The sequence below is a fragment of the Durotheca rogersii genome (genome assembly GCF_024521655.1).
Source record: "Durotheca rogersii strain YMJ 92031201 chromosome Unknown GGS23scaffold_1, whole genome shotgun sequence".
Lineage (NCBI taxonomy): Eukaryota > Fungi > Ascomycota > Sordariomycetes > Xylariales > Xylariaceae > Durotheca > Durotheca rogersii.
In genome coordinates, this window is record NW_026251232.1 from 2,396,541 (window position 1) to 2,421,740 (window position 25,200).

The following is a 25,200-nucleotide window of genomic DNA, read 5'->3' on the forward strand; positions in this document are numbered from 1 at the left end:
CAGTAAATAATTTACGAACGGACCCCCTTCCAATGACTTCAAATACTTCTATTGAGAATGTTCGAAATCAGGTAAGCTAAGCCAACAATACAGTGTCAATCAAGTTTTCGTTTCCTATCTGGGTTACATGCGTACATTGTTTCTCAGCGAGCCAAAGTTGCTGGTTGGGGACTTTTATGCACCGCCAATCTAAGATACCAGCCCTCTCCTATATGCTACGACCTAACCAAATTGCCAGTTTCTCATGTACATGGCGTACCTCAGACAGTCATGAGTACTACATTAAGTATATACAGATATATGTATGTGCATAGCCTGGGATGTAGTTACTCATAGATACCTATGTACAGTGTAATAACCACACTCACTAGCTTGACGTGTCCCACTCAAGGGCCAGGACACCAGTCATTACTCGCCTTTTTTATATTTTTTCTTCCAAAAAAAAAAAGGTAATCTCTAATCTTACAATCTCGTGTAGATCTCGTCCTTGTTGTTGTTATTATTGCCGTCGTCCTCGTCGTCGTTGTCGCTGTTGACATCTTCTCCAGTACAATGCGCGTGTAACAGGTTGCCTCTCAATTTCTCTACTCGAGCTGAGGCCTGACCTTCGGCCTCTGGAATTGCTCTTCCTCCAATCAGACTTAACGTGCAGTCAATAGTTAGCTAGCCACTCAACGCCGGGAGCCGATTCGGTCACAATTTGCCCTTCCCTCTCCTTTCCTAGCTGTCCCGCCCATACAGGTCGCTTCCAAGGAGCGGCCCCTCTCTCAGCGCGCGCCCTGTAAACAGAGTGTGTAGACAGACGTCTCGTCTCATACGCAGCAACTCCGCATATGGACGTAACGGTCTCTTCTCGATGGGATCGCTCGCGCTCCTTGCGCCATAGTGGAAGTCAAGTAAGTGTATGCACCTGCGTTAGGCCGGGGTACACCCTCCCCCCCCCCCCCTTCCTGGCTTAGCTACACCACCACATGCTCCTCTTCGTCCTATGTTTCTGCTTCTGCTGACCGCTTGGGACGGGATTATGTCGTGTGGGTTAAGCCTTACTATGAGAGGGGCAGGAGGTAGCTCGCGAGACAGACAATAGGTGCAGGCGCATGGGCAGGCTGGAGGCGATGCGGGAGGTCGGCCTGGCAGGGCAGGTTAATCGACCGGTAATTGGACACGCACGCCCCTCCTAAAAGCCGTTGAATAATACCACCCCTCTCCTGTTGACCCAACCCTTTCTTCCTTTCCCACGCAGTCCCTCGAATCTCGATAAACCCTGGCCAATTACAGAGTCGTGTTTTGGAAGTCAGTCTCATTATTTCCGCAGTGCATTTCTTAGCAATCTCAAAACGCCCAGACAGTGCCACATCGGAGCCCTCGCACGGGGAATTCTTAGATCACTAAGAGGGAGGGGAGGAGGGCGCGTGGGGGGTTGATGTAAAAGAGGCAATGCAGAGAGGGCGCGAGACAGAGAGAGACAGAGAGACAGAGAGACAGAGAGACATAGAGACAGATACCAGAGAGACAGAAAGAAACACAGAGAGAAAAGGAGAAAGAGAGAGACTGTGTGTATTGTGAATAATATCGAAATCGTCGTGTTGTATGGCATGCGGTATACTGAATATGGTGTATAGTACGGCGGGATATTGCTAGACGGGCACAGATGAGCAAAGGGGGGGTTTTCGTTGATCATTGTTGGCTGAGCTAGGCTAAGTAGAACGTTCTTCTACCCTTGAAAAATCCCTGGTCGATGATTAGCAGCCAATGCTTCCCCGTTGAGGCCAAATGGGAGAAACGGGGGGCGGGGAGGGCCCTACCCTGACAGGTCCGCAGCACCCATGGACCCCCTGAACAGAGCTAGGATCCCACCATCATGGCCACCATGTCAAGCAGGTCTCTATCTAGCACTACCACCCATCCCCGTCCTTACTCTCAGCACATTTATTAACGAGTACTAGTACAATGCGTTGTTGTACCGTACGTGTAGCCGTTCCTGTTGTCGTCGCTGTTCCTTACCTGTAAACGAGAGGACATACCGACCTTTATTATTAGCCTCTCACATACGACCTGCTCGCCCTGTCACATCGACATGCCTCCAGGGATTTCCTGAGAGTGTCGCTGTATGTATCGCCTTCTCTCTCTCTCTCTCTCTCCCTCTCTCCCTCTCTCTTCCCGTATCCACTCCCTGTCATAGGAACCCAAGCGTCGCCCAGCCCTGCCCGTGCCAGCCAGCGCATTGTCAGTGTCCTGTCGACGAAGAGCTGCCAAGCAGACCTGGCGCCTGTGCAGTGAAGGGTCTTGTACTTTCGTATAGTGCGCCAAAAGAGCTGCTATCCCGGTTCGTACCTAAATTGTCCTAATCTCTAATATTAAAGTCGCACAAAAGCCTCCCGCGACCTTACTTAGACCCAGAAGGAATCGAGCTTCTCCATCCTGAGTCGATAAGTCGGCATCACCAAGCTCTGCCCGACGCAGCTACGCCGGCACGTTGCCTCCCAGGCCTCCAAGATCCAGGAGCTATCTGACGGTGCTACAAGGAGAGAGGTCGTGTGCCTTGTACTGCAGCTCCCCGTCATCCCATCTCCCAGGTTTCCACCAGCTCCGCCGCGCGCCGTGTCACTGGATTCCCTAACCTTGACTGAGCCAGTACCACAGACGATTTTGCTTGTCCGACGCTGTCTCTGAACGCTCGCCATCCGACTAGGACCTTGGGGGGGAGGGTGATCGCTGTTCCTAACTGGCCTCTCTTGACGTGTCTCGGTCCGGTCGTGTATATCTTCTCGTGATAGGATAGCCCGAAGAACAACAAGAAGAAAACGCCCCGAGCCCACCTCGCCTGGACACCGAGGGCATTCGAGATTCTATCCCGTTCGCGAACTCGGAGAATCGAGTTGCTTACCACCACAGGCGATCCAAAGCCCGAGAGATCGAGGGCATAGCTGAACTCGCGAGTTAGCCTGGGCATGCAATCCTTCAGCCAGCGCCGCCGGTTCTATTTCTAAACGGTATTTCCGTACTCCCGACTAGGGTGCTGGGCTCCCGTTTGGAAGGAGAAAAAGACGTTAGGAACCTGATGGTCCTATCGTAGATTCTTCTTTCAGCCTGTATCCATGCAAACCCTCACTCGCCGTGTTGAGCAGTTGTATCTCCCGCTCGGCCAGCGCCGAGGCATATCCGATCTGGCGACGTTCGCTCTAGACCTGACCTGGGCCAGAGCAGAGACGGACTGTGCTCTCAGCAGCACCAGGGCGTATCCCTCTCCGCCCATGTCAGGGTCTCCACCACCACCACTCCCGCAGAAGCCAAATCCAGAGGTCGGTGATCGAGGCCAGGGAGCTTTTCAGCCCGCTAGCCATGATGTGTATCGCTCGAGCTCAGCTATTTCCGGAGGCGAATATCGAGCACCAGCACCAGCAGCACCACCGCAACCATCCCTACCGCCCCCAACCGTAGGCCCTAGGCCTTTCCACCCAGAAGGCCAGGAGCGACGGCCGTATCTATACCACCGCCCCGAGGAAACGCTGGGAAGGCCAATCGCATACCCCCCGCAGCCAGGCTCGATGATTCCCCAACCCCAATATCCGCTTCCTCCCGTGGTTGGGCCCAGCCTAGACCCGACGCCCTATTCGATGTCGAGCAATTCACAAGGCGTCGAGAACCCGACATATACTTCCCCGAAGTCCCAGAGGAAAACCAAAGGTCACGTAGCTTCGGCTTGTGTACCCTGCAAAAGAGCGCATCTCAGGTACTGCTGAACTTTCGATCCTCTCCTTGACGCGTTCCTGGATGCTAACCTTTGCTAGGTGTGACGGTACGTATCGAACCCCGACTTTTCTATCTTTTCTGCTGCCGGTTGTGCGCCAGAGGCGGCAGCCGCTCTCCAGAGGAACCACGAGAATAGGAGTCCTATGAGTCTTGTATGGCTTGTCAAGCACAAGGCACTTTGAGGAGGCGGAGTGCGAAGAATAAGCGGCCCCTTTCCACCACTACAGTTGAAAGGAGCTCTGGTTCGAGCAGAGATACCGCTTCGGGATTGAGGTGTGCTTTATCTTCAGCTGAGGCACGACCTGGAAGGAATGAGAGATCCCGCCCGTCTAGGCCTGTCTGTATGAGCAGCGCTATAGGAGCTTCCGGAGCGGATTGCGGAGTGAGCGACGCTAGGTAATGGGGCCGCTGTAGACACGGATTCGAGTGCCTGCCTCTTTGACGATCACGGCCAAGCACTTTCGCAAAGTCGAAACAACTTAGTCGGAATATCTCCCGCAGATCCCTAGGCGGGCACTCTCCCCCCCCCCCTCTCTCTAGACCCTGGTCTAACTCCACAGGTGCCACCGACAATATTGGGGAGGGCGTGTCTCCTTTGCTTTTGTGGTTTCGTCTGGATGTCAACCGGCACCAATCTTAACGTGTACCTACTGATCATTAGAAGCGCGATAGAAGGCTGACAATGTGGTTTGAATAGCCCAAAGACCCTGTTCGCGGTGTATGAGCAACGGTAAAGAAGACTCGTGCGTCGACGTTCAACACAAGAAGCGTGGCCGGCCTCGGTTACGCGACGACAACCAACCGCGGTTCGACGCTGGGAGATTTCCCCATCCATCCGATCCGACGATCCGACGACCAGTATCCCTTTATTCGCCAATGAGCGTTCCTCCCACACCTTACGAAGACCCTCTTCGAAGAAGTCACTCCTATCGAGTCCTAAAGTCGCAGCCGAACGAATCTATCGCGCCTAGGTTTCCCGAACGAGGGTCGGCCGCAGACGCGAATCTGTTTCCTGCGCCCCTGTCCATACCAGCCCACGCCCCGGAACCTGTGGCGTTTCTGACGACTGATTTAGAGATCGCCAAGGCATCGAGACCTTTCATCGAAGCAGTCGGCTCTCAGGCGATCGTGGGCCGAAGATTGGTTGAAATTGTCAGTCCAAACGAGCGTGACAGAGTCATCGGGCTCCAAAGGTCGCTTCAGGAGGAGCAGGGCAGAATGGATCCGAATTATCTCCCTCCAATTTTTGGGAAGCAAGAAGCCGAGAGGGTGATCCAAGCGCTGCCGTTCAGTCCGGAATCGATGTCGAGGTTTCGGTTAGGTCGGCAAGACTTCTTCACCTTTGTTGCTGGAGACGGACAACCATTGCCCTATCCGATCCGCATCGGACTAGCAAAGGAGGACTCGATATACTTCGTCGTGCTGCTGTTGATCCGCTCAACCCAGCCATTCCCACAGCCCTCGCCGTCACCCCACACTCGCGAATTCTCGTATTCGTTCCAGCCTCAACCTTATACCCAGCTAACCCCAGTGTCGGCGTCCTTCGACCCGAGCCGCCCGCGATTCGGGATGCTGCCTCGAGAGAGTGCATACACACCACGGCAACCACCAACACCGGCGCTGATCACTTCGGGGCTCCCACCCGGCGTTAGCCCGAACCATCCCACATATTCTGCTTCTAGACGGGTTGAGCCCCAGGCTGGACCGTCTCACCAGATCCCAAGAAGCGAATTATCTGTTGCCAGACCGCCGCAGCAAGGGGAGTATCAGCTTCCGCCAATTCGTGGCCGGGGTCAGGCCGCCCCCTCGACGGAGACCCCGGGATGGCAGCGGGATGACCGAACAAGTCGCGTCGATATAGGAGGATTGATAGAAAAGCCCGACCCGTCACGACGAGGACGGTAGCTATTTCGATCAGCAGTCACAAATGGCCTTCACTACCACCTCCTCTGAGCTCTTATCACGGCACCGTGTCTTTGGGCGACCTGGCACCTCCCCGTTGCAAGGTTATCTGCTTTCGACGCCTGTTAGCCACGTTAATGCACCATCAAACACTCCGATCCGCACTCGAATTGTAAACTATACCCACATCGCGTATCCGTAATTCACAACCACCCAGGAGATACCATGTATAACAACATATTGCATCTTCCCATCTTATATACCATCCTTCCACAATTTGGGGGCTTCTGCTCATCCGCGGAGGCCGTTCCTCTTACGGCATGGCTGGCCTTCTCTGGACGTTGCGATAATAACCACGGCCGAGCTTTCTTAGCTTGAGCTTGCGACTGCTCTTTGCTGGTGCTTTCGTCTTGGTCGTTCTAGGCCGCCGTACGATGCGTCAACTCGCGCTCGCTGGAAATTTCAGACAAAATACGTCGACTGTTCTGTTATGCTACGGAGTGGTAGCTTGGGCGACTCCGAGAGGTGACAGTTCGAGAACAGTAAAGACCGCTGCGTCATAATCATAAAAGAACTCGTTCGCCCTGAGAGGATTTCGCATCTTCGTGTAATATATACCTGGTTAAATATCGGGGAGGCGCTCTCTTTCTTCGACAAAGGGCAGCAGCTCGGTGACAAGGGTGGAAAGGTCCAGCTTGACGGCACCCCGATATCTAATGGCACGGCCGGTCGGTTGGAATAGGTCGGCGCGGTCTTCCAAATTTGATGCTCCGCCGTTATCTTTCCAGTCTTTGTGTATAATCCTTTTTTTTCTTTTTTTTTCCTTTTTTTCCCTCTTGCTTTCAAGTCTCTCCTGTCTCGTATCTGGCCAGCGGTATTGGGCGAGGAAATCGAGGGGGAGGGGAGGGCTCCATGGCACGAAGCCAGGTAATAAGATGTTAGTCTTAGAAGAACAGAATCATGTACAAGTCGGGAACAGAAAAAAGGGGAGATGGGAGGCCTGATGAGGAATTAAGGGAAATGTGTAGGTTTTCTAACCAAATACACGAGCGAGCGTGGGGAGGAAGTAGGGGGAGGATGACGGGAGAAAAAGAGGTAGAATCAGCAGAACCTGGGAGGGATATATCAATGAAACGAAACATTTCTGAAGAGACAAGAAGGGAAATAGGCTTTGAAATGAAACAAGCACGAGAAACAACAACCTGCTTACCGCGACCATCAGAAATTTTTGTTTCGGGACCCGGCCGATCAGATCCCATCCTCCAAGTCCATCCAGTCTTGTCCAGACAACTCAGAAGCGAGCTTATAATCCGCCTCAACCAATTCTGAGGATTCGGGCCGTCGTACCCGTCGACCCCCCCGTCTGTCTCCTCGATCTCTCCTCGATGTGTGCCTCATCGAAGGCTACAAGTATTTTGGCGGGCTTGGTATCAATGGGCAGCCAGTAAGAGGCCAGTGCTGGTTTAGTTGCCAGGTTCGTCGCGGTGATTTGATATGATATCGAGGTCTATATTATAACATCTCGTACCGGGAACGTTGGTTTCATTTCCGGGCACTACGACAGTACATATCACCAACAGGGCGCGTCAGAAGGACGCACTCGTCAGTCAGACACACCTCTCTCCCTCCCCCCTCTATACATCGCCAGAAAGGCACATCGATAAGCCCCGGGGCTGCAGTTCATCGACACACATATTTCGTACACGCACACACATACGTTCGACCCGTACACAAGCGGGCAAACGAACCAATGCCAACATGGAACCGGCATGGCTCGGGTGCTTGCCATTCTCTTCCCCTCTTTTCCCTCCATCGCTGACTTGGATATTCCTTGCTGCGTCTTCTAGGGCTCTACGGTCTCGATCTTTTAGCTCCGACCCCCCATACATCCCCGTTACCGCGACGCCCTCGCAACACCTGCAGCGCGCACCACCTCCTCCCCGGCAGCCTGGCCCCGAGCGCACCGTACGATGTGCACATACCGCCCGTGACGGCCGGCGTAGAATGAGAGGAAGAAGAGGAAGGGAAGATAAGCGTATGCCATCATCCTCTGAGCGAGGGCGCATGTCCGTGCAAACCCTATTGAACTGTGACGGAGAGAGGCGATGCCGGGCCGTGGTTGGCACACTAACACGAAAGTCGTCAAACCGGGAGTTGGGCGCAGGGATTGCGTATATATATGATATGCATGTAGCTTGTAGGTACATCCGGGCGCGTGTTGGATATAAGCAAGGTACGTAAGCTACAGTCGGGTACATCGTTGCCTAAGGTCCATACCGGAGGCTTGTAGAGCTTTGCTGAGACTGATAGGTCCTTATGCGGTAGGTACCTGGCCTGAAAGACACCTCGGTAGGTATGCTTAACAGGCCACCATTAAGCTATATTCTACACCAACGTAGAGGCGATGAGGTTAGGTACCTAGGTAGGTAGGTATCTCCAGGAACCTACCTCTCTACCTACATGTACCTAGCATATCTACCCCTTACTTGCATTCCTCGTAATAAGGTACCTCCCCAGCCTCTCTTACCTCTCCAGGTACCTACTTGCTACATGCATGCATTCGATGCCATTCATGTGCTTCGCCTCTCCCCCGAGCTACCTGACCCTGCCTGGGCGCTACATGTGCACATATATGTACATTTTATAATCTTACGTAGGGGAGACCTACCAGGGCAGGTCAGTGGATAAAATTGTCCGAGCCGTTGCAGGGACGTGCGTGCGGTGCGACGGAGCGAGGTACCGTACACGAGCTCACGGGCGCACGCCCGGGGCCTGGTAGGGTGGTAGTGTCTAATACACGTACAGACGCTAATCAAGGAGAGAGAGAAGGAAAAAAGTCCCGACTGGCCATGTCTCTCCTACATTTTAAACATCCCCAGATTCGCGGTACTTTGTAAGTGATGGGGGGGGAGGGACGGGGGGGAGGGGCGTATCAGAAGCCGGCGTCTTCTCACCACGCACGCACATACAATACCTACTCTCCCTCTCCCTCTCTCTTCCTCTCTCTCTCTCTGCTTGCACAATGAGTTACTACTCTCTGCCCCCTATTGCAACCGCTGCTCTCTACCAGCCTTGAAACCGGTGCATCGGAAACTCGGAAACAGAAAGACGGTGGCGGTACCGATACTCTCCAACGCTTACCAAAACATGCATCATCCTTCCTCATCCTTCTCCCCTTGATAGTCATGGATCATATATGGGTCGGAGGGAACAGACATCTATAAGTTCCATAATTACGGAAGGGGGTTCGTTTTTTTTCCCTCCCCGTCATTTCTTGCTTCTTTTTCTGTCTATCCCTTTGCGTTCTTCCTCCCCCCCCCCCCTTCTTGTTGATGCATCCAACTTGTTAGACGTGTGACAAATCATGAGAGGGAAAGGTTTTGCCCGGTAGCTGCCTACATTAATCAAGATGTTAGCCTAGGTTGAGACAAATACCTATGATATATATGCTTATCCCAGTAGTATTTTAAGCGAGTACAGTAGATACTTATCAGGAATGCTTTGTCAATTTAGCCATTGCTGGAGGACGGTCCTCTCGCCGATGCGGGACAGAAACTGGATTCGCACCCGTCGTTCCCTTTAGGGCGCTCCCATGGTAAGGCATCCGAGTAATTATCGCATCATTCTTGATCGAGTGTTATTTTGCCATTTGGATCCATACTCTGGCTGGGAAAAGGACCGGTTCTCATTGATAAATACTCGCCGCCGGAAAAGGTTGCATTCCCTGAGCCGAAATGCTACCTGGAATATTAGGCCGGACCCTCCATACCCTTGCCTTCCTAGGTAGGCAGATTAAGCGCTTAATAAATGCCGGTACAACCTCACCCAAGAGGATCATCGTCTCGTCGATTATCGTTTCCTCGATCGGGTATTTCTCTCACAGGTAGCATGCAGGTATACATGCAGTAGGTAGGTATATGTATACACGTCGATGTGTAGATGGCATACCTACCTACCTTCTACCTTCTAGAGACTGTACACACCCCTGGGCGGCGGGCTAGTTGGCGCGGCCACCCTACCGCCTCAACATCCACCCTGGCATACGTGTACGCATAAAATATACCTACAAATACAGTCCTGTCTGTTTATCTGTCTGTCTGTCCACCGTAAGGTTGTTTCAGGATCAGGCCCGCTATACCGAGCCGGCGTTTAAGAAACGAATACCTATTGAAACTTTGGTAGCACGGGGGAAGAAACCCCCGTCATCGTCGTCTACATGCGTATGACGATAGGAAGTGGTTGGGTTAGAAGGGGCCATCTCCATCTTCATACAACCCCTTTTACTCTTCAGTGCCGGTACGACCTAAACCTCGACGAGTACGTTTGTGCATATAATAAGTAGTATTGGCTAATACCTACGTGTTGTAAGTTGCCTGAAGGAGCAATTGAAGAGGTTAATGTGTCTCTACTCACATTAGAGACTAAGCTAGAAACGCTTGCGACAGCTACGTCCCAATTGAATATTGGTATAATATTAAATATAAAAAAGAGAACATAGAAACTATTACTTACCTACAGTATTCATAAGTTGCGTACCTATCTAGGTAGATTATTAATTTTAACGCAGCCTATGTATATACTTTATATTTATACATATTAAATAAGAAACATATATACTAAAAAGTAAAAAAAATACACTTATATATATAATATTTATTATATTAAAAAATATTTTTTAAAAATACTATTTATTAATATAAATATATATAATAATATTACCTAACTTTAGCATAGTATATATATTATCCTATCCGGAGGATAGTTATAATACGCATAACCCCCTGTCATACTGATTAATTACGGGGTTAAATACCCCTGTAAATACCCCTGTAAAGGGGTGTCATTTAGGGGAAACTCTGTTTTTATTGGCTGAAAGTTCGTATACGCTGTTTTAATTAGTTAAAAGTTTGTATGACCCGCTTAAAAGGGATGCATCTAATAAAACCGCAGCATACGCGTCCATCTATTTACCTACGCGTTTAATCCTATTTCCTACCTATTTTAATCCTATTCATATACAATCGAGGTCAGTTTCTCTCCGTTCAAAAGTCGATTGCTAATCCCTTTTCGCAGTTCAATCCAGGTCAGTTTCTCCCCGTTCAATCCAGGTCAGTTTCTCTCCGTTCAATCAAGAGTCGATTGCTAATCAATCCCTTTTCGCAGTTGAATCAAACGTCGATTCCTACTTACCCCTTTTTCCCTAGCCTTCGGAGAGGTTCTAGGTTTTCGGCACGAAAACCTGGAGAAGCGCGGAGCGCTTCGACGTATTTTATGTATATATATATAAGTTAAGCAAAGGTACCTACCTACTTATACGTACTTATATAATAGGTTACGTATTTTTTTGTAATGTAGGGCGCCAAAAAACAAGAGGGTAAGTTTGTACTCTTGACCTCCTACCTTTTTTTTTCTTAACGTGATACGCGTTTATCGTCCGAATCTATCAAACCCCCTATGGAAGAAAATGGCGGCAATCCAAACTCTACGGACTCCAACTCGACAACGAGCTCGATCTGAGCAGATGTCGTACAATCAATTACGGGCTGCTGTAAAGGGTGCTTGAGAGAAGGTTCCGGAGAGTTGGTTATGGGTAAGCTTCTAAGCATGATGCCATCGCGACTCCAAGCTGTAATCGACGCGAATGGAATGTATACGACTTGTAAAAGGTACAAATCTGTCCCCTGTTCCTTGGCCCCCCCCCCATGTACATACATAATAACTCGCCTAACATTGGCTGACGTTTATTCAGTGGATCTCTACTTACTACCTGCGATAATGTTGCCGACCTCTCAATCCATTCCCTCCATCCATCTTCACCAAACTTCCCCTCCAGGCCTCCCTTTATGCGGCAATACTACGCGCTATCTATCTACATAAGAACACATCGTAATGTGGGGCCAAGCGTTCGATCGCTAATTATAGAGCTCAGGGTATTCCTGAAGAGTCCGACGAAGAGAGGCATTGGCAACTGAACACCACTTGGAGAGAAGGGGGTTCACTTCAACCCCCAGGTCGAGTCAGCCGGGGGCTTGGGCGGCAAGCAGCACCATGCCTGAACCTATGGAAATCGATGAGCCGAGGGGCATCAAACGGAAAACTCCGTCTTCCGCGGACGAAAGCCTGCCTCGTCGGATTAAGGCTAGTTTCCCATGGCTCCCATCAAGACACAGCAGGGCTAACTGCTCGCTCTCTGGTCGTAGGCTTTGGACCCTGATGTCGTAAACAAGATTGCCGCGGGGGAGATCATAGTAGCGCCCGTCCACGCTCTCAAGGAGCTGATGGAAAACGCCGTCGACGCGGGGTCTACGTCCCTAGAAGTTCTGGTCAAGGATGGCGGCTTAAAGTTGCTGCAGATTACCGATAATGGATGCGGAATCAATGTAGGCTTTACCTCTAGAACCTCAGTCGCCCTTTCTGCACTCTCGGGTGACCTGTTTCTAACAAGCATGATAGAAGGAAGACCTCCCAATCCTTTGCGAAAGGTTCACCACTTCTAAGCTGAAAACATTCGAGGACCTGAGTAGTATAGCCACCTATGGCTTTCGGGGAGAGGCTCTGGCTAGTATCAGTCACATCGCACATCTCACTGTGACCACCAGAACCAAGGATTCCGAGTGCTCATGGCGTGCACACTACGACGGAGGCAAGCTGTCGCCAGCCAAGCCCGGCCAATCACCTGATCCTAAATCAGCCGCCGGGCGCATCGGCACCCAAATATCAGTGGAAGACCTGTTCTATAACGTACCGACGCGGCGTAAAGCGTTTCGCTCCGTGTCTGACGAGTTCAACAAGATCATCGACATGGTGGGACGTTATGCCGTCCACTGCACCGGCGTCGCCTTCTCCTGCAAAAAGTACGGCGACCCGGGCACGTCGATCGCGGTGCAGTCGCAGGCCTCCACAATTGACCGGATCCGCCAGATATATGGTAGTGCCGTCTCAAATGAGCTCATGGAGTTCACCGCATCAGATAACCGCTGGGGTTTCAAAGCTTCGGGTTGGGCCACGAACGCGAATTATCACATCAAGAAGACCACTCTTCTCATCTTCATCAATCATCGCAATGTTGAATCTTCGAATATCAAGAAGGCTGTAGAGCAGGCGTATTCCGCCTTCCTCCCCAAAAACGGTCACCCCTTTGTTTACTTAAATCTAGAAGTCGATCCTCAGCGAGTGGACGTCAACGTTCATCCGACTAAGCGAGAGGTCAATTTTCTAAACGAGGACGAAATCATTCAATCCATCTGCGAAAATATCCGCAACAAGCTAACGGCTGTCGACACAAGCCGCACTTTCTTGACACAGACCTTACTCCCCGGTGCCCCGCTCGTCGACGACCCATCGCAGCAAAGCGGTGACTCCCCTTCGACCAAGACCCTAAGTGCTTCGCGAAGAACTCCGATGCGGCCATATGAAAATAACCTAGTTCGAACGGATGCTTCACTGCGCAAGATTACTAGTATGTTTCCCGCGGTCTCCCAGCCGTTCGGCCTCGGCGTACCGAGCCAATCCGCACCCGGAAACCTTCAGGAGCCGGTCTACGAGACGGGAATTCGTGAGCCGACCCGATGTCGACTAATCAGCGTGCACCAACTTCGTTCTGCCGTCAAAACTGATATACACACAGAGCTAACCGATATATGTGCCACCCATACGTTCGTAGGCATCGTAGACGACAATCGCCGTCTAGCTGCCATCCAAGCAGGCGTCAGATTATTTCTTGTTGACTACGGTCGGGCAAGTTTCGAATATTTCTACCAAGTCGGGCTCACGGATTTCGGGAACTTCGGCGTCATCAAGTTTCAACCCGCTCTTAACCTCCGCGCTGTCCTGAAAATTGCGGCGGAGCAAGCGAGAGCCGCGTCCGAGGATGATGATTTCGATGTGGATACAGTCGTCGACATGGTAGCCGGGCGATTGGTCGAGAGGAGGGAAATGCTCGTCGAATATTTTAGCCTTGAAATTTCACCGGCCGGAGAGTTGTTGAGCATCCCGCTTCTCCTAAAGGGCTACACGCCATCTATGGCGAAACTGCCACAATTCCTCCTCCGTCTCGGTCCTCATGTAGACTGGACAGACGAGAAACCGTGTTTCGAATCTTTCCTCAGGGAGTTGGCAACGTTCTACGTTCCAGAGCAGCTCCCGAATACCCTGGGTAATGATGAGGCAGAGGAAGATACGCCTGATGAGGTCAAGGCGAGGAGAGCGCAAGTCCGTCGTGCTGTAGAGCACGTCCTCTTCCCGGCATTCAAGTCAAGACTGATAGCAACTAAAAGCCTCATGAAGGGCGGGGTGCTCGAGTTAGCAAATCTCAAGGGGCTCTATCGAGTCTTCGAACGTTGTTAAACCGCCAGCGGATATCGGATATAATTCCGAGTCTCTAATAAAGAACGCTAGCGCTTCGCCATGCTTTAAGCCCGAACTATCTTACGGTTTGCTCTACAAGGCCCTCTATAGATTGTCATGGGTAATCGAGGGATTATGCTGCTCACTTCGATGGGAGACACCGGCAAGAGGGCGGAGGGGAAAGGTAATAGGTGGAACTTTTACATTTAGATCGCGTGCCAATACGAGAATGTCTAAGATTAAACCTAGCGGTTTGGGTAAAGATCCGTCCACCGCTAGAAATTCTATCTCTAACAACTCCAGCGAGGCATGTCTTAACTTAATTCCCTGGCGATCTACGTACGCTTTGCTTATTTATCGCGATTTGGCATCATGGGCACCCTCTTTTCAATAGTTTGTTTCGCTGACTTTATGCCTCACTATCTTGAAGATAATGGAGAAAGTTCATTAATATCCTACGACGGAGGTAGGAACAAAGTAGTCCTAGCGATACTAAATCGAGAATAGGCAAAACGTAGTGTATTAATTGCCGCGGAGGTGAGTGTCGAGACTGCGTGACTGAGTGATGGGAGAAGATCTCACCCCATGCCCTACCAACAATCACAATAGAGAAAGGTAACTGCTGTTACGCACGTACGTAAATGCGATTTATTCAGCCCGGGCAGGAACTATGTGTGATTCCTAGCTTAACCCTTCTGAATCCTCTCATGCGCCGGGAATACCCAGTGTACAAGTACAGGAGCCATGAGTCTCGACCATCGTAGAAAGCACTTCCTTCAGCCTCAGTCAAAAGACTGAGGAAAACTGAGGGTGAAAACAGGAACCCTCGTCATTGGAACAATGTGTTTAGGACCCATTGAAGTGTCTGCGTTTTTCGAAGAATGGAGGTCGAAGAGGGAGGGAGGAAAAAAGTTCACCCGAGAGCACATAGCAAATTCATCGGTCGTCTGCTACTCAGATCTCGCCGTTGTCATTGCCGCGTTTGGTGCTATTCTCCTCGCTCTGCGTGTACAGCTCGTCCTCCAAGTCCGACTCAGCTTTGACATTGGCCAGGCTAGCCGTAGCACGCCGGGCAGAACCTTGAGCGGTAGTCCTAGCTTTCTTGGGAGAAGGCGTAACTGGGTCCCCTGTTAAAGGGTTATGGTTAGGTCGTTGGTCTGGCGGATGTAAGAGGAGCCAGAGAGCATGTGTATGTATAAGGGGAGAGGTGGGAGAGGAGATGAGATTGAAATAGTTACTCACCGATGCCGGCTCCGTCCGGGTCGGACTTAATTCGCTTGCGACCTGAGAGAGCGGAGGGCGAACCTGTAGTACATGATATGTTAGGTTTTTCGTGTGTTCTCTAAATGTAAATGCAATTCCGACGGAGAAAGAGGGGAGAAGGCGGGGGACACTGCCAGAGAAACCAGAGGAACTGGGTAAATTTACCAGTGGATAGTCCGTCAGAAGTACCAGCGCTGGCGGTGCCCTTCTTTCCGCTCTTGGGCGTAGTAGCGACCGGAGAGCCATCGCCGCCTTTTCGAAACGCGGCAGCTTCAGTTCGAAATTTGGCCATCATATGAGTCATCGACTTGGGTGTGCGGCCTGGCATGTCAAGCAACTCATACTTCACGGATGCGCCGCTCTTGCAGAGCTGGTCAACGACCTGCATCAAGAAATGAATCTGGTGTTACGAAAGGTTAGTTAGCAGCTTTTCTGACTTCGTTTAGATTCTGCAATAATACGCAGTTACGTAAACGAGGCTGTAAGTTGCCAATGGGAGGACAACCGTACCTTCTCGCCATCTGTCCAAGGCTTTGCTCCCTTTGCAGTGCCATTGCCACCTTCGGACCGTCCGATTTCTCCAGACATTGTGCTCATGCGGGTGCTGTGGCTTTTTTGATGAATGGAAGATAGGATGAGACCTGGCTGATCAACTTGAATGAGTCGGTGACGAAGATCCCCCGGGGGTGCCTGGAGACGATGCCTATCACCTATGACAATAGGTATGGCTTCGGGCTCGTATGAGGGGAGACAACTTGGACATGCGGCGATGAGTGTTCAGCAGATGGAGTTGCGTGTAACATCCGTGGGTTACAGGAAATGCTGAGTTGAGATGGCTCCTTGTCTAAGCGGGGTGGAGGCAGAAGGCGTTAGCCTAAGGGTGGGAAGCTTAGGTGATAACTGGGGATTATGCTGGGATGATGTTTAAAAAGAAGCTTAAGACGCCCGGAACGCATGCTGTGTTTTGTTGCTGTCGTTGTTATGGTGAAGGATACTTGAATGGGCAGTGGCAGTCCGGGGTGCAACAGGAGAGGGGGAAATTCGGCCGGGCAACAGCAACAAGGAAGTATCCGGATTACGTAGGAAAACCAACATATCCTAAAGTAATACGCAGTTGGAGGCAACTTGACGGCGTTCTCCTATGCTCAAATATAGGTACCGTTAAAACTAGTAAGGACAAGTGATAAGTTGTTCACATCTGCCCGAGCACCTATAAAGGCATAGGTAGTTATGCGTAAAAAATGCAACTTGAAGAGCCGAGACGTAGAACGAACGTTTTCAGTATTTAAGTTTAAGCATTAATATCTGAAGGCGTGAATAATTAATTCATATAGCCCTGAGTATTTTCTTAACTAAGATTATGATAATAGTTAAAGAGAGTTAGTAAATGCAGTAAACTTATACTATATAGTAATACTAGCTATAGGCAGAATCGTATAGCATTATTATGACGAAAAGAAAAGAGATATACCTATAAAGAAACATAAGTATAAAGTTTATATTTATATAAAGTAATTTAATTATATATTAATACTCTCTATAATATTCTAATAACATATCGTTTTAGCTTATATTATAAAAACTTTATAAAATATAACCTATATATTTATATTACGAAAAACCTATTAATCTCCTAAAGGAAAAGTTAAAGTTAAAAAAATATATATATATAAAATATAATTTAAAGTAATGTATTTCTAATATAAATTAAAAATAAGAAATATATATAAAATACTATATGTTATATATTATACTATAATATAAATAGTTTAAATTTATAATGTAATTACTTTATAAAACTTGATTAATTTTGAATATAAATATTTAAATAAGAGTTATTTTAAGAAAAAAAATACTTTTATATAAAGTTACATAAATAAGTTATTAAATTAGTATTAATAAATTAATTTAAGTAAAATTAAAATTGTTTATATAAATATTTTACACTAGATGTAAACTCTGATTTGTTTATTTAATTCTACATTGATTAGTATGTTTTTAATAGGTATTATGTGATACACAGCCTTCGGAAAGTAAAACTTCTAACATCAGCACCATGCCTGCCTTGTCCATATTCCTGCTTACGGATCAGGTATATCAGAGGGATAAGGTAGAACCCGCCTCGATTCGAACTTAGAGACGGGCTTTGCTGCTCTTTTCTAGACGGCTCAAGTTGGGATGCGCTTGTCTATTCGGGCATCTGTCGTCTCGAGTATCCTCACCTGCGACCCGCAAAGCGCGAAGGATCGAATGTCGACTTCGCATCCGGTCATTCAGTGACATCGTCCGCGTCACCAAACAATCCAACATCACCAACATCACCAACATCAATACCAACCTCATTGCTCGCGGTCGGCGCGATCGCTGTTTCGATGCAGACACAGCCTGGTGTGGACGTTCAATACATGTGCGCGCTTCCCGGTACCCAGCAGGTCCCTCGTTGAATGAGGTGTCTGCCATCTTTGCGCATCGCCGAGTTAGGCTCTGTAGGACCCTTCCGGCCACCCTCAGGGTTCTCTACCCGAGACTTATCACTAGCACGGCGTTCCCTTGTGTCCAACACGCAGTACCGCCCCGCGCTCGCCTTCCTTCTTACACGTCGGCTCGGCGCGCGGTCAAGCCGGCTCCAGCATTCGGTTGCCACCGTCATGAACGGAGAAAACCCATCCTTGCGCTCTAAGCGCAAGGCTCCCTTTTCTGCCGACCAACGCCCCCATAAGCAGCTTCGGCCTGCGAATGGCAGGCTGTCTCCGACCGAGAACACACCCGACTCCGAGTTACGAAGTTTTATCGACAACGAGGATATAGTTACCGACGAAGACTTGTCCGTCCTCTACCCGCCGCAGGCGTCCCCTGATACGGCTGAGTGGCAGGCGACTATAGAGAAGGTCGTGCGGAATGTTGTCTCCATTCGCTTCTGCCTGACCTGTTCCTTCGATACGGACGCTGCTTGTGCCAGTGAAGCGACGGGTTTCGTTGTTGATGCGGAGAACGGGTAAGGGCAAATTCTCCAGCCTCTCTTTTCTAGTGCTGACCTAGATTCGTATGTACAGGTACATCCTCACTAATAGACATGTTGTTGGCGCTGGCCCTTTTTGGGGCTATGTGGTTTTTGACAACCACGAAGAGGTCGATGCTTACCCCGTCTACCGAGACCCTGTTCACGATTTTGGCATTCTACGCTTCGATCCCCAGGCCATTAAATACATGCCTGTCGCGGCTCTACCCATCCGCCCAGACCTAGCCAAAGGTACGTCTTCCCGCTCCAAGCATGTATAGCGCTCGCGCCGTTAACTTTTCTTGTGCAGTCGGAGTTGAAATAAGAGTTGTCGGAAACGATGCTGGTGAAAAGCTTAGTATCCTCTCTGGCGTTATTAGTCGGCTTGATCGCAATGCCCCAGAGTATGGCGAAGGCTACAGTGACTTCAATACCTGTTATTACCAAGCCAACGCTGCCGCCAGCGGAGGCAGCTCTGGCAGCCCTGTCGTAAACATTGATGGATTTGCTATAGCTCTACAAGCTGGCGGGCGATCTGATGGTGCATCCACAGACTATTTCCTGCCCCTAGACCGACCACTGCGAGCTCTTCGCTGTATTCAAGAAGGAAAGCCAGTTGAGCGAGGTACCATACAGTGTCAATTCCTCATGAAGCCCTTTGATGAGTGCCGGCGGCTTGGCCTGACGCCAAATTGGGAGCGGGCGATTCGCGAAGCATTCCCGAAAGAGACCAACATGCTTGTTGCCGAGATAGTGCTCCCTGGTGGCCCGTCGTACAATAAAATAGAGGAGGGGGATGTACTTCTGAAAGTGAATGGAGAGATGATCACTCAGTTCATCCGACTAGACGACATACTAGACTCGAACGTTGGTAAAACTATCCGGATAACTCTCCAACGCGGGGGCGAGGATATGGATATTGACATCGAGGTTGGGGATCTCCACAAGATCACTCCTGATCGCTTCGTCACTGTCTCGGGGGCTAGCGTACACAACCTTTCCTACCAACAGGCACGTCTTTACGGCGTGCCGATCGAAGGTGGTGGCGTTTTTGTCTGTGAATCTACTGGTTCTTTTCGGTTTGATAGTGCCGATAATGGTTGGATGATCCAGAGCATCGACCAGAAGAAGACGCCCAATCTGGAAGCCTTCATCGACGTCGTCAGGGGAATTCCGGACAAGAAGCGCGTTGTCGTCACGTACAAGCACCTGAGAGACCTCCACACCCTCAATACGACCATCATCAACGTGGATAGGCATTGGTCCACCAAGATGCGCGCGGCAATACGTAACGACGAGACCGGGCTATGGGATTTTAAAGATCTTGCCGATGCATTGCCTCCGGTCACGCCGGTGCGTCGCAAAGGCGCTTTCGTCCAACTTGAGCACACCTCTCATCCCGCTGTGGCCGAACTGGTCCGCAGCTTTGTACGCGTCGGCTGCACGATGCCTCTCAAGCTTGATGGGTTTCCTAGGAATAGGAAATGGGGAATGGGCTTAGTCATTGACGCAGAGAAGGGCCTGGTTATCATCTCGAGAGCGGTTGTCCCCTACGACTTGTGCGATATATGGATCACAATTGCTGATTCCATCGTCGCCGAAGGCAAGGTCGTCTTCATGCACCCACTTCAGAATTACGCTATCATCAAATACGACCCGGCTCTGATTGACGCGCCGGTGCTCAGTGCCAGACTCAGCACCGATAGCATCACCCAAGGTGCCTCGACGACTTTTATTGGGTACAATAGGAGCGGCCGGGTTGTGCACGCTGCCACCACCGTGACTGAGATCACCACTGTCGCCATTCCAGCGAATTCCGGGGCGCCGAGGTACCGGGCCACCAATGTTGACGCGATAACGGTCGACACAAACCTCAGTGGGCAATGCGGAAGCGGAGTACTTGTCGACAAAGACGGCAAGGTCCAGGCACTATGGCTCACCTACCTTGGTGAGAGGTCACATGGCTCGAGAGACGAAGAGTACCACCTCGGTCTCGCCACACCTACCCTACTGCCCGTCATATCGCAGATCCAGCAAGGCCAAGACCCAAAGCTCCGCATGCTGTCGATGGAGTTCCGAGCCATCGCCATGTCCCAAGCTAGGGTCATGGGTGTCTCCGAGGAGTGGATACACAAGGTGTTCCTAGCCAACAAGCACACTCACCAACTGTTCATGGTTTCTAAGCGCACTTTCGAACGCAGCAGCCAGCCGAGTATTCTACTGGAGGGCGATATCATCTTAACACTAAATGACAAGATCATCACGCGCGTCTCGGAGTTAGACGTCATGTACTCGTACGAGGTTCTCGACGCCGTCATCGTCCGAGAAAGTCAAGAGATGCGGCTACAAGTCCCGACAGTACCTGCTGATAACATTGAGACCGACCATGCCATTTCGTTTTGCGGGGCCGTTCTTCATGTTCCGCACCTTGCTGTTCGGCAGCAGATCAGCAAGCTCCCCAGCGAGGTCTACGTTTCTGCGCGGAGCAGAGGCTCCCCAGCGTACCAGTATGGGCTTGCGCCGACGAATTTCATCACGCATGTGAACGGCAACCCAACCCCAGACCTCAGGACGTTTCTCGATAACGTGATAAAAATCCCGGATAACACCTGTGAGCCCCCCCCTCCCGCCGTCTCCTAGCCTTCGCGGGCCACGTTGAGCCGTAAGATTTGCTAACGCGCGTTTAGATTTCCGCATGCGAGCGATAACATTCGACGACCAACCCTGGGTCGTCACGATGAAGAAGAATGAGCACTACTTCCCGACGATGGAATGGATCAAGGATGACTCGGAGCCGTGCGGGTGGAAGCGTATCAGCTACGGGAGCGGCAAACCCGTCGAAGGTGAGCCGACCGACGGCATTCTACCCGTCGACGGAGAGGAAACTACGGAGATGGACGATGACGACGGTGGAATCTAAATGACCGCCGCCGCCGCCTTCACACAAGAGTTCCAGCAGAATAGAGGCCGGGCTTGCGTATAGATAGCGGCCCGGCGTGTTAGGAGCGGACGCTCGACTCCTGCCTATGCTGTTGGGACTTCAGGTCTCGATTAGGGTCAGCTAAATGGTAAACAGGACCGGTTGGCTCGTTCATACATGGCATAATCTAGTACATATCCTTAGCAATCTTTTCCTTCCCTGAAGCGTCCCCGTTAAGCCCTGGGATTAGCAATATGCGTGATAAGACCTACGAGCAGACTGTGTGATGTCGTCACATGCCTCAGTCTAGGACTAGATGCCGCGGAACGGACGGTGTGCGGACAAGTCAAATATGCATATTACACAGGTGTGCAAATAGGGGGTATACCGGAATCCAAAGGCTCCGAAAAACGAGAATTGAATTAACCCTCCGTAGGCGCAACCATTCCATGGTATTAACGTCTCCTCCAGCTCGGGGACAAGTGCGAATCAAACCCCAAGACGAGTGTTGTAGTCCGTCTGTAGTCTGTCTCCTCTAGATTCGACGTACAGACGATAAATATACAAGTGCAATACGCAGCATGCAACCAGGCCAACGACGAATAGAATGTTAACATTAATAAACAAAACTCCACCAATTTATCGGAATATCTGACAAGCCCACGACTCTCGTGTCTGCAACTTTCAAAACGTATAGCGGGTATCGATGGTATGGTGAAATCAGGAGCAGTAGAACAAAGAGGACACGCGTGTCCTTAGGGAAGGTATGTATGCGAGGCTTCGATCGCCGTAGCTCGTCCCATCGTCTCGCGTGCTGTTGCCGATACCTATATTTTCTTCATCTCCGTCTCTTCGCCCCCTCCCCCTTCCCGTGGGTAATCTGCTCGCTGTGGTGTGATTTTATTACTAATTCTTCCTTTTCTTTTTTTATACAAGAGCTGCGAAAGCGGCAGCGGCCATGAGGACCATGCCGCCGATGGGGGCATGAGTGCTGTCACTACCCGCGGTGACGAAGCCGTTGTCTGGTGCGGTGGGGGTGGCCCCGGTAGACGTCGATGCGGTGCCGTTCCGGGACGCGGTAATAGCGGTCGGGCTTAGCTCCGAGGCGGAGGAGGTTACGCCCTCCTTGGAAGCGGAAGCGGAAGCAGAAGCAGAAGCGCTGGAGGTGGCTTCGAGGGTAACCTGGGGGGCGGACTTGGAGGCGGACTCGGACGTCGTCTTGGAGACGGCGGTCTGGGTGGTAGAGGCCTTAACTACACTGGAAGAATTGCCAGTCGTGCTAGCAGGAGCGGGAGTGGATTTCGGTGGCGACTTAGTCGACGTGGTCGGCCCTGGCTTCGTCTCCGAAACCAGAGTGTCCGGAAGATTATAGGCGGCAGCACATTCTTTGAGAGTCATGCTGTCCGGGCAGCACCAAGTAGCGCCCTTCTCGTCGGCGGAGCAAAAGTAGCCCTCGTCACAGGAATCTGTATACCGATTAGCCCGACCACACACGCATGCGCGACCCTCTCTTTCCCCTCCTTTCCGGGGACAAGTCCAACCTACCTCCAGTTGTCCCGGGGCAGCAAGTTTGCTTAGCGCTAGTATCGAAGCAGTGTACGACGCCATCGTTAGACGCGCACTGCTCAAAGCCCTTCCCACATGCCTCGGCGCAAGTGTTGCCAGCACCACAAAACTGCTGTTCAGGCGAATATCCTTCGTTCTGACGGCGTTCGAGACCGAAGAGGTTCCTGGTGGACATCCTAGCGTACTCCGCCTTGTACGGTTGGCGTATAGGTTCAGCGATAGCCTGACCAGCAAGGGCCATGAGAGCGAGTGAAGATACGGCGCGGAACATCATGGTAATGATAACAACGATGGTGGTAGTTATAATGACAGATAGGCACTCTTGAGTCTTGAGGGCGCAATGCTCGAACTTTAGGTCAAACGAGGGTGAAGCGCAAGAAGAGCAGAAACGGATTTAACGGCAAACTGAAATAGGAAGAGTCAAATGAATGTACGCTCGTCAGAGCTGTTCGCGGCTAGTATGTAGGGTGAATGTTTTGGCTGAAAGGGCGTCAAACCACCATACCCACGGCCATATGGGACAAAAGTCGGAAAATGAAGGACGGATACCTAGAAGAGTAGCGATGGGGTGTGGCCGTAAGGTCTGTTGGTAGATATATGGGAAACGGAGTGTCTGGTTCGGGCAGTTCGTCCTCTTGTCCAGTCTAACAAATGACAGGGCGATATATCTCCACGTTATTTAAATTTGTAGCAGCCGGGTGCGATCCCAAGATAGACCATACACATTCATACATTGTGACTGTGGCTGGCCTTCCTATTGTTACCTGGCTACCCATGCTCATGGCCATGCATCCGCAGCCTTGGCTTTCCAGGGCGCTGATTAGGCGCGGGCGCATAAATAGATGATCTGTGGTCAAGGGGGACAGTTCGGATGGCCAGACCAGGCCGATTCAGGAACTAACCGCCATCCTCCCTTCTCGCATCCACCTTCCTGTGTTCCATTTGACCAGAGGCCGGCATGTGGCGCCCCGGCCCTGAGGCTCAGGTGCGCCAGCACGACGGGCGGGACCTGGCGTCATCTGGCATCGCGCGCTCGTCCTGTGGGAAACAAGAGGGTGGGAGGCGCCGAACAAGCGCGTTCGGCCAACCGTTCGGGTGATCCGATATCCAGCGGCCGTCGTGACCGGAAGCCCCGTGGACAGCGCGCGCTGGGGGGGAGAAACCCTTCTGGCTAATCACGCGGATAGGGCGCGGCAAGCAAGCAGAATGTCCAAATGAATTAAAATGAAGCCATGGACGCCAAGCTTCATTCCCGGGCTAGTATGTAGTGAGTTGGACGGCGGTCGGGAGGGTGAGGAAATATACGAGCAGTGGAGGACGAGGGAATGGGAAAGGAGGAAGAAAATGCAGGCGAGGGGCAACTGAGGCAGAGGGGGAGTCGAGAACAGCGCGAGCCGGAAGAGGTACCTGGATAAAAGTATCGTTTGGAAGCGCGGTACCTGGCCGTCTGCATGGCGCTGCACGCGATTGACGTGTACCTGGGCATCTATCGGTACCACGCGATACGACGTCTAGCCTGAAACAGACCTCGTCGACTGGGTTTACCTGAAGAGATCGTCAGGAACGGCTGCCAAATTTGGGTCGAAACTCCAAGGAGGATGGGTGTCGGGCGACGATTGGCCGGGAGGCGCTGAAGAGCACTTGGGCTTTGCCGAAGCGAGTTAGGCGACGACAGCTCTATCCTTGCCCTGGGGTTTCACCTTCGCAGGTCGCGGTACATGCGCGTGTCTGCCTGTACGGGACACGCGAGATGGGCGCTGTCTCGTTCGATGATGTTATATCAGCCACTTCCGTCAACTACTGGATGCCTGGTGTTGGGTTAGGTAGATAGGTGTATTGGAATAGTTATCGGAAACTCGACACACACACACACACAACTACTCCCTCCCCCCTTTCCCTCTCCTCGTGCAGTACTGGATAGCATCAAGCTTGAGCCAACTGGACCGCGAACAGAGGCCCCCCCCCGGCCAACCACCCCGCACCGATACCTAGAGATACTCGACCAGCCTAAAAATCAAACGAGCCATCCCGATTGCTCCGGGTCCGAACTCCGGCCCGAGGGCGCCCCGTAGAAATACCTACCTACATATTACCTACATAGGTACCTACCTCCTACCTACCTAGGTAGAGTTGATCGGCCGGAGGTAGCCACGACGTTTGCCTTACGCAATCGCCGTCGCCTTCGTATTGCCAGAGGACATCCGTTAAACCTAGAGAGATACCTGCTTCACCATAGAAATTTACCTACGTCGGTACGCAGTCGCACCCGGGTCCCATTCGTTCCGCGATCTTGCATCGTTTTCATACCAGTCTCCGTTTCCATCCAGGCGTGTCTGTACCGGTTCTCAAAATAAATAAGACATCGACATCAATATATATATATATCCACGCTTTGCCCGCCTTTAAATCGGATCTTCCCCCCCGAGACTACGTCTAATTGTATACAAACACC

The 25,200-nt window shown here is 51.1% G+C and overlaps 6 protein-coding genes across 6 annotated transcripts; 3 read left to right on the forward strand and 3 right to left on the reverse strand.

Moving 5' to 3' along the window:
- Positions 1-2,653: 2,653 nt before the first annotated feature.
- Positions 2,654-6,015, forward strand: GGS23DRAFT_32963 (uncharacterized protein). The gene is made up of 3 exons (XM_051512947.1): positions 2,654-3,733; positions 3,792-3,799; positions 4,451-6,015. The coding sequence occupies exons 1-3, from the start codon at positions 3,099-3,101 to the stop codon at positions 5,656-5,658; spliced, it is 1,851 nt and encodes a 616-aa protein (XP_051377188.1). The 5' UTR covers positions 2,654-3,098; the 3' UTR covers positions 5,659-6,015.
- A 1,125-nt stretch (positions 6,016-7,140) lies between these two features.
- GGS23DRAFT_545756 (uncharacterized protein) lies at positions 7,141-8,042 on the reverse strand. The gene has a single exon (XM_051514998.1). It carries the CDS (start codon positions 7,911-7,913, stop codon positions 7,290-7,292), a length of 624 nt encoding a protein of 207 aa, XP_051377189.1. The 5' UTR covers positions 7,914-8,042; the 3' UTR covers positions 7,141-7,289.
- A 3,482-nt stretch (positions 8,043-11,524) lies between these two features.
- On the forward strand, positions 11,525-14,116 carry GGS23DRAFT_33004 (DNA mismatch repair protein MutL). Its single transcript, XM_051512950.1, has 3 exons — positions 11,525-11,793; positions 11,856-12,035; positions 12,109-14,116. Exons 1-3 carry the CDS (start codon positions 11,704-11,706, stop codon positions 13,999-14,001), a joined length of 2,163 nt encoding a protein of 720 aa, XP_051377190.1. The 5' UTR covers positions 11,525-11,703; the 3' UTR covers positions 14,002-14,116.
- Positions 14,117-14,443: 327 nt separating this feature from the next.
- GGS23DRAFT_545761 (uncharacterized protein) lies at positions 14,444-16,609 on the reverse strand. The gene is made up of 4 exons (XM_051514999.1): positions 15,775-16,609; positions 15,430-15,664; positions 15,244-15,306; positions 14,444-15,128 (listed from the first exon to the last, which is right to left on the reverse strand). Exons 1-4 carry the CDS (start codon positions 15,859-15,861, stop codon positions 14,956-14,958), a joined length of 558 nt encoding a protein of 185 aa, XP_051377191.1. The 5' UTR covers positions 15,862-16,609; the 3' UTR covers positions 14,444-14,955.
- Positions 16,610-17,912: 1,303 nt separating this feature from the next.
- GGS23DRAFT_602257 (Pro-apoptotic serine protease NMA111) lies at positions 17,913-21,182 on the forward strand (the record flags this gene model as incomplete). Its single annotated transcript, XM_051519305.1, has 4 exons — positions 17,913-18,259; positions 18,318-18,514; positions 18,573-20,873; positions 20,950-21,182. The coding sequence occupies 4 exons, from the start codon at positions 17,913-17,915 to the stop codon at positions 21,180-21,182; spliced, it is 3,078 nt and encodes a 1,025-aa protein (XP_051377192.1).
- Positions 21,183-21,915: 733 nt separating this feature from the next.
- Positions 21,916-23,306, reverse strand: GGS23DRAFT_33115 (uncharacterized protein). Its single transcript, XM_051512955.1, has 2 exons — positions 22,728-23,306; positions 21,916-22,648 (listed from the first exon to the last, which is right to left on the reverse strand). The coding sequence occupies exons 1-2, from the start codon at positions 23,020-23,022 to the stop codon at positions 22,110-22,112; spliced, it is 834 nt and encodes a 277-aa protein (XP_051377193.1). The 5' UTR covers positions 23,023-23,306; the 3' UTR covers positions 21,916-22,109.
- Between the last annotated feature and the right edge of the window lie 1,894 nt (positions 23,307-25,200).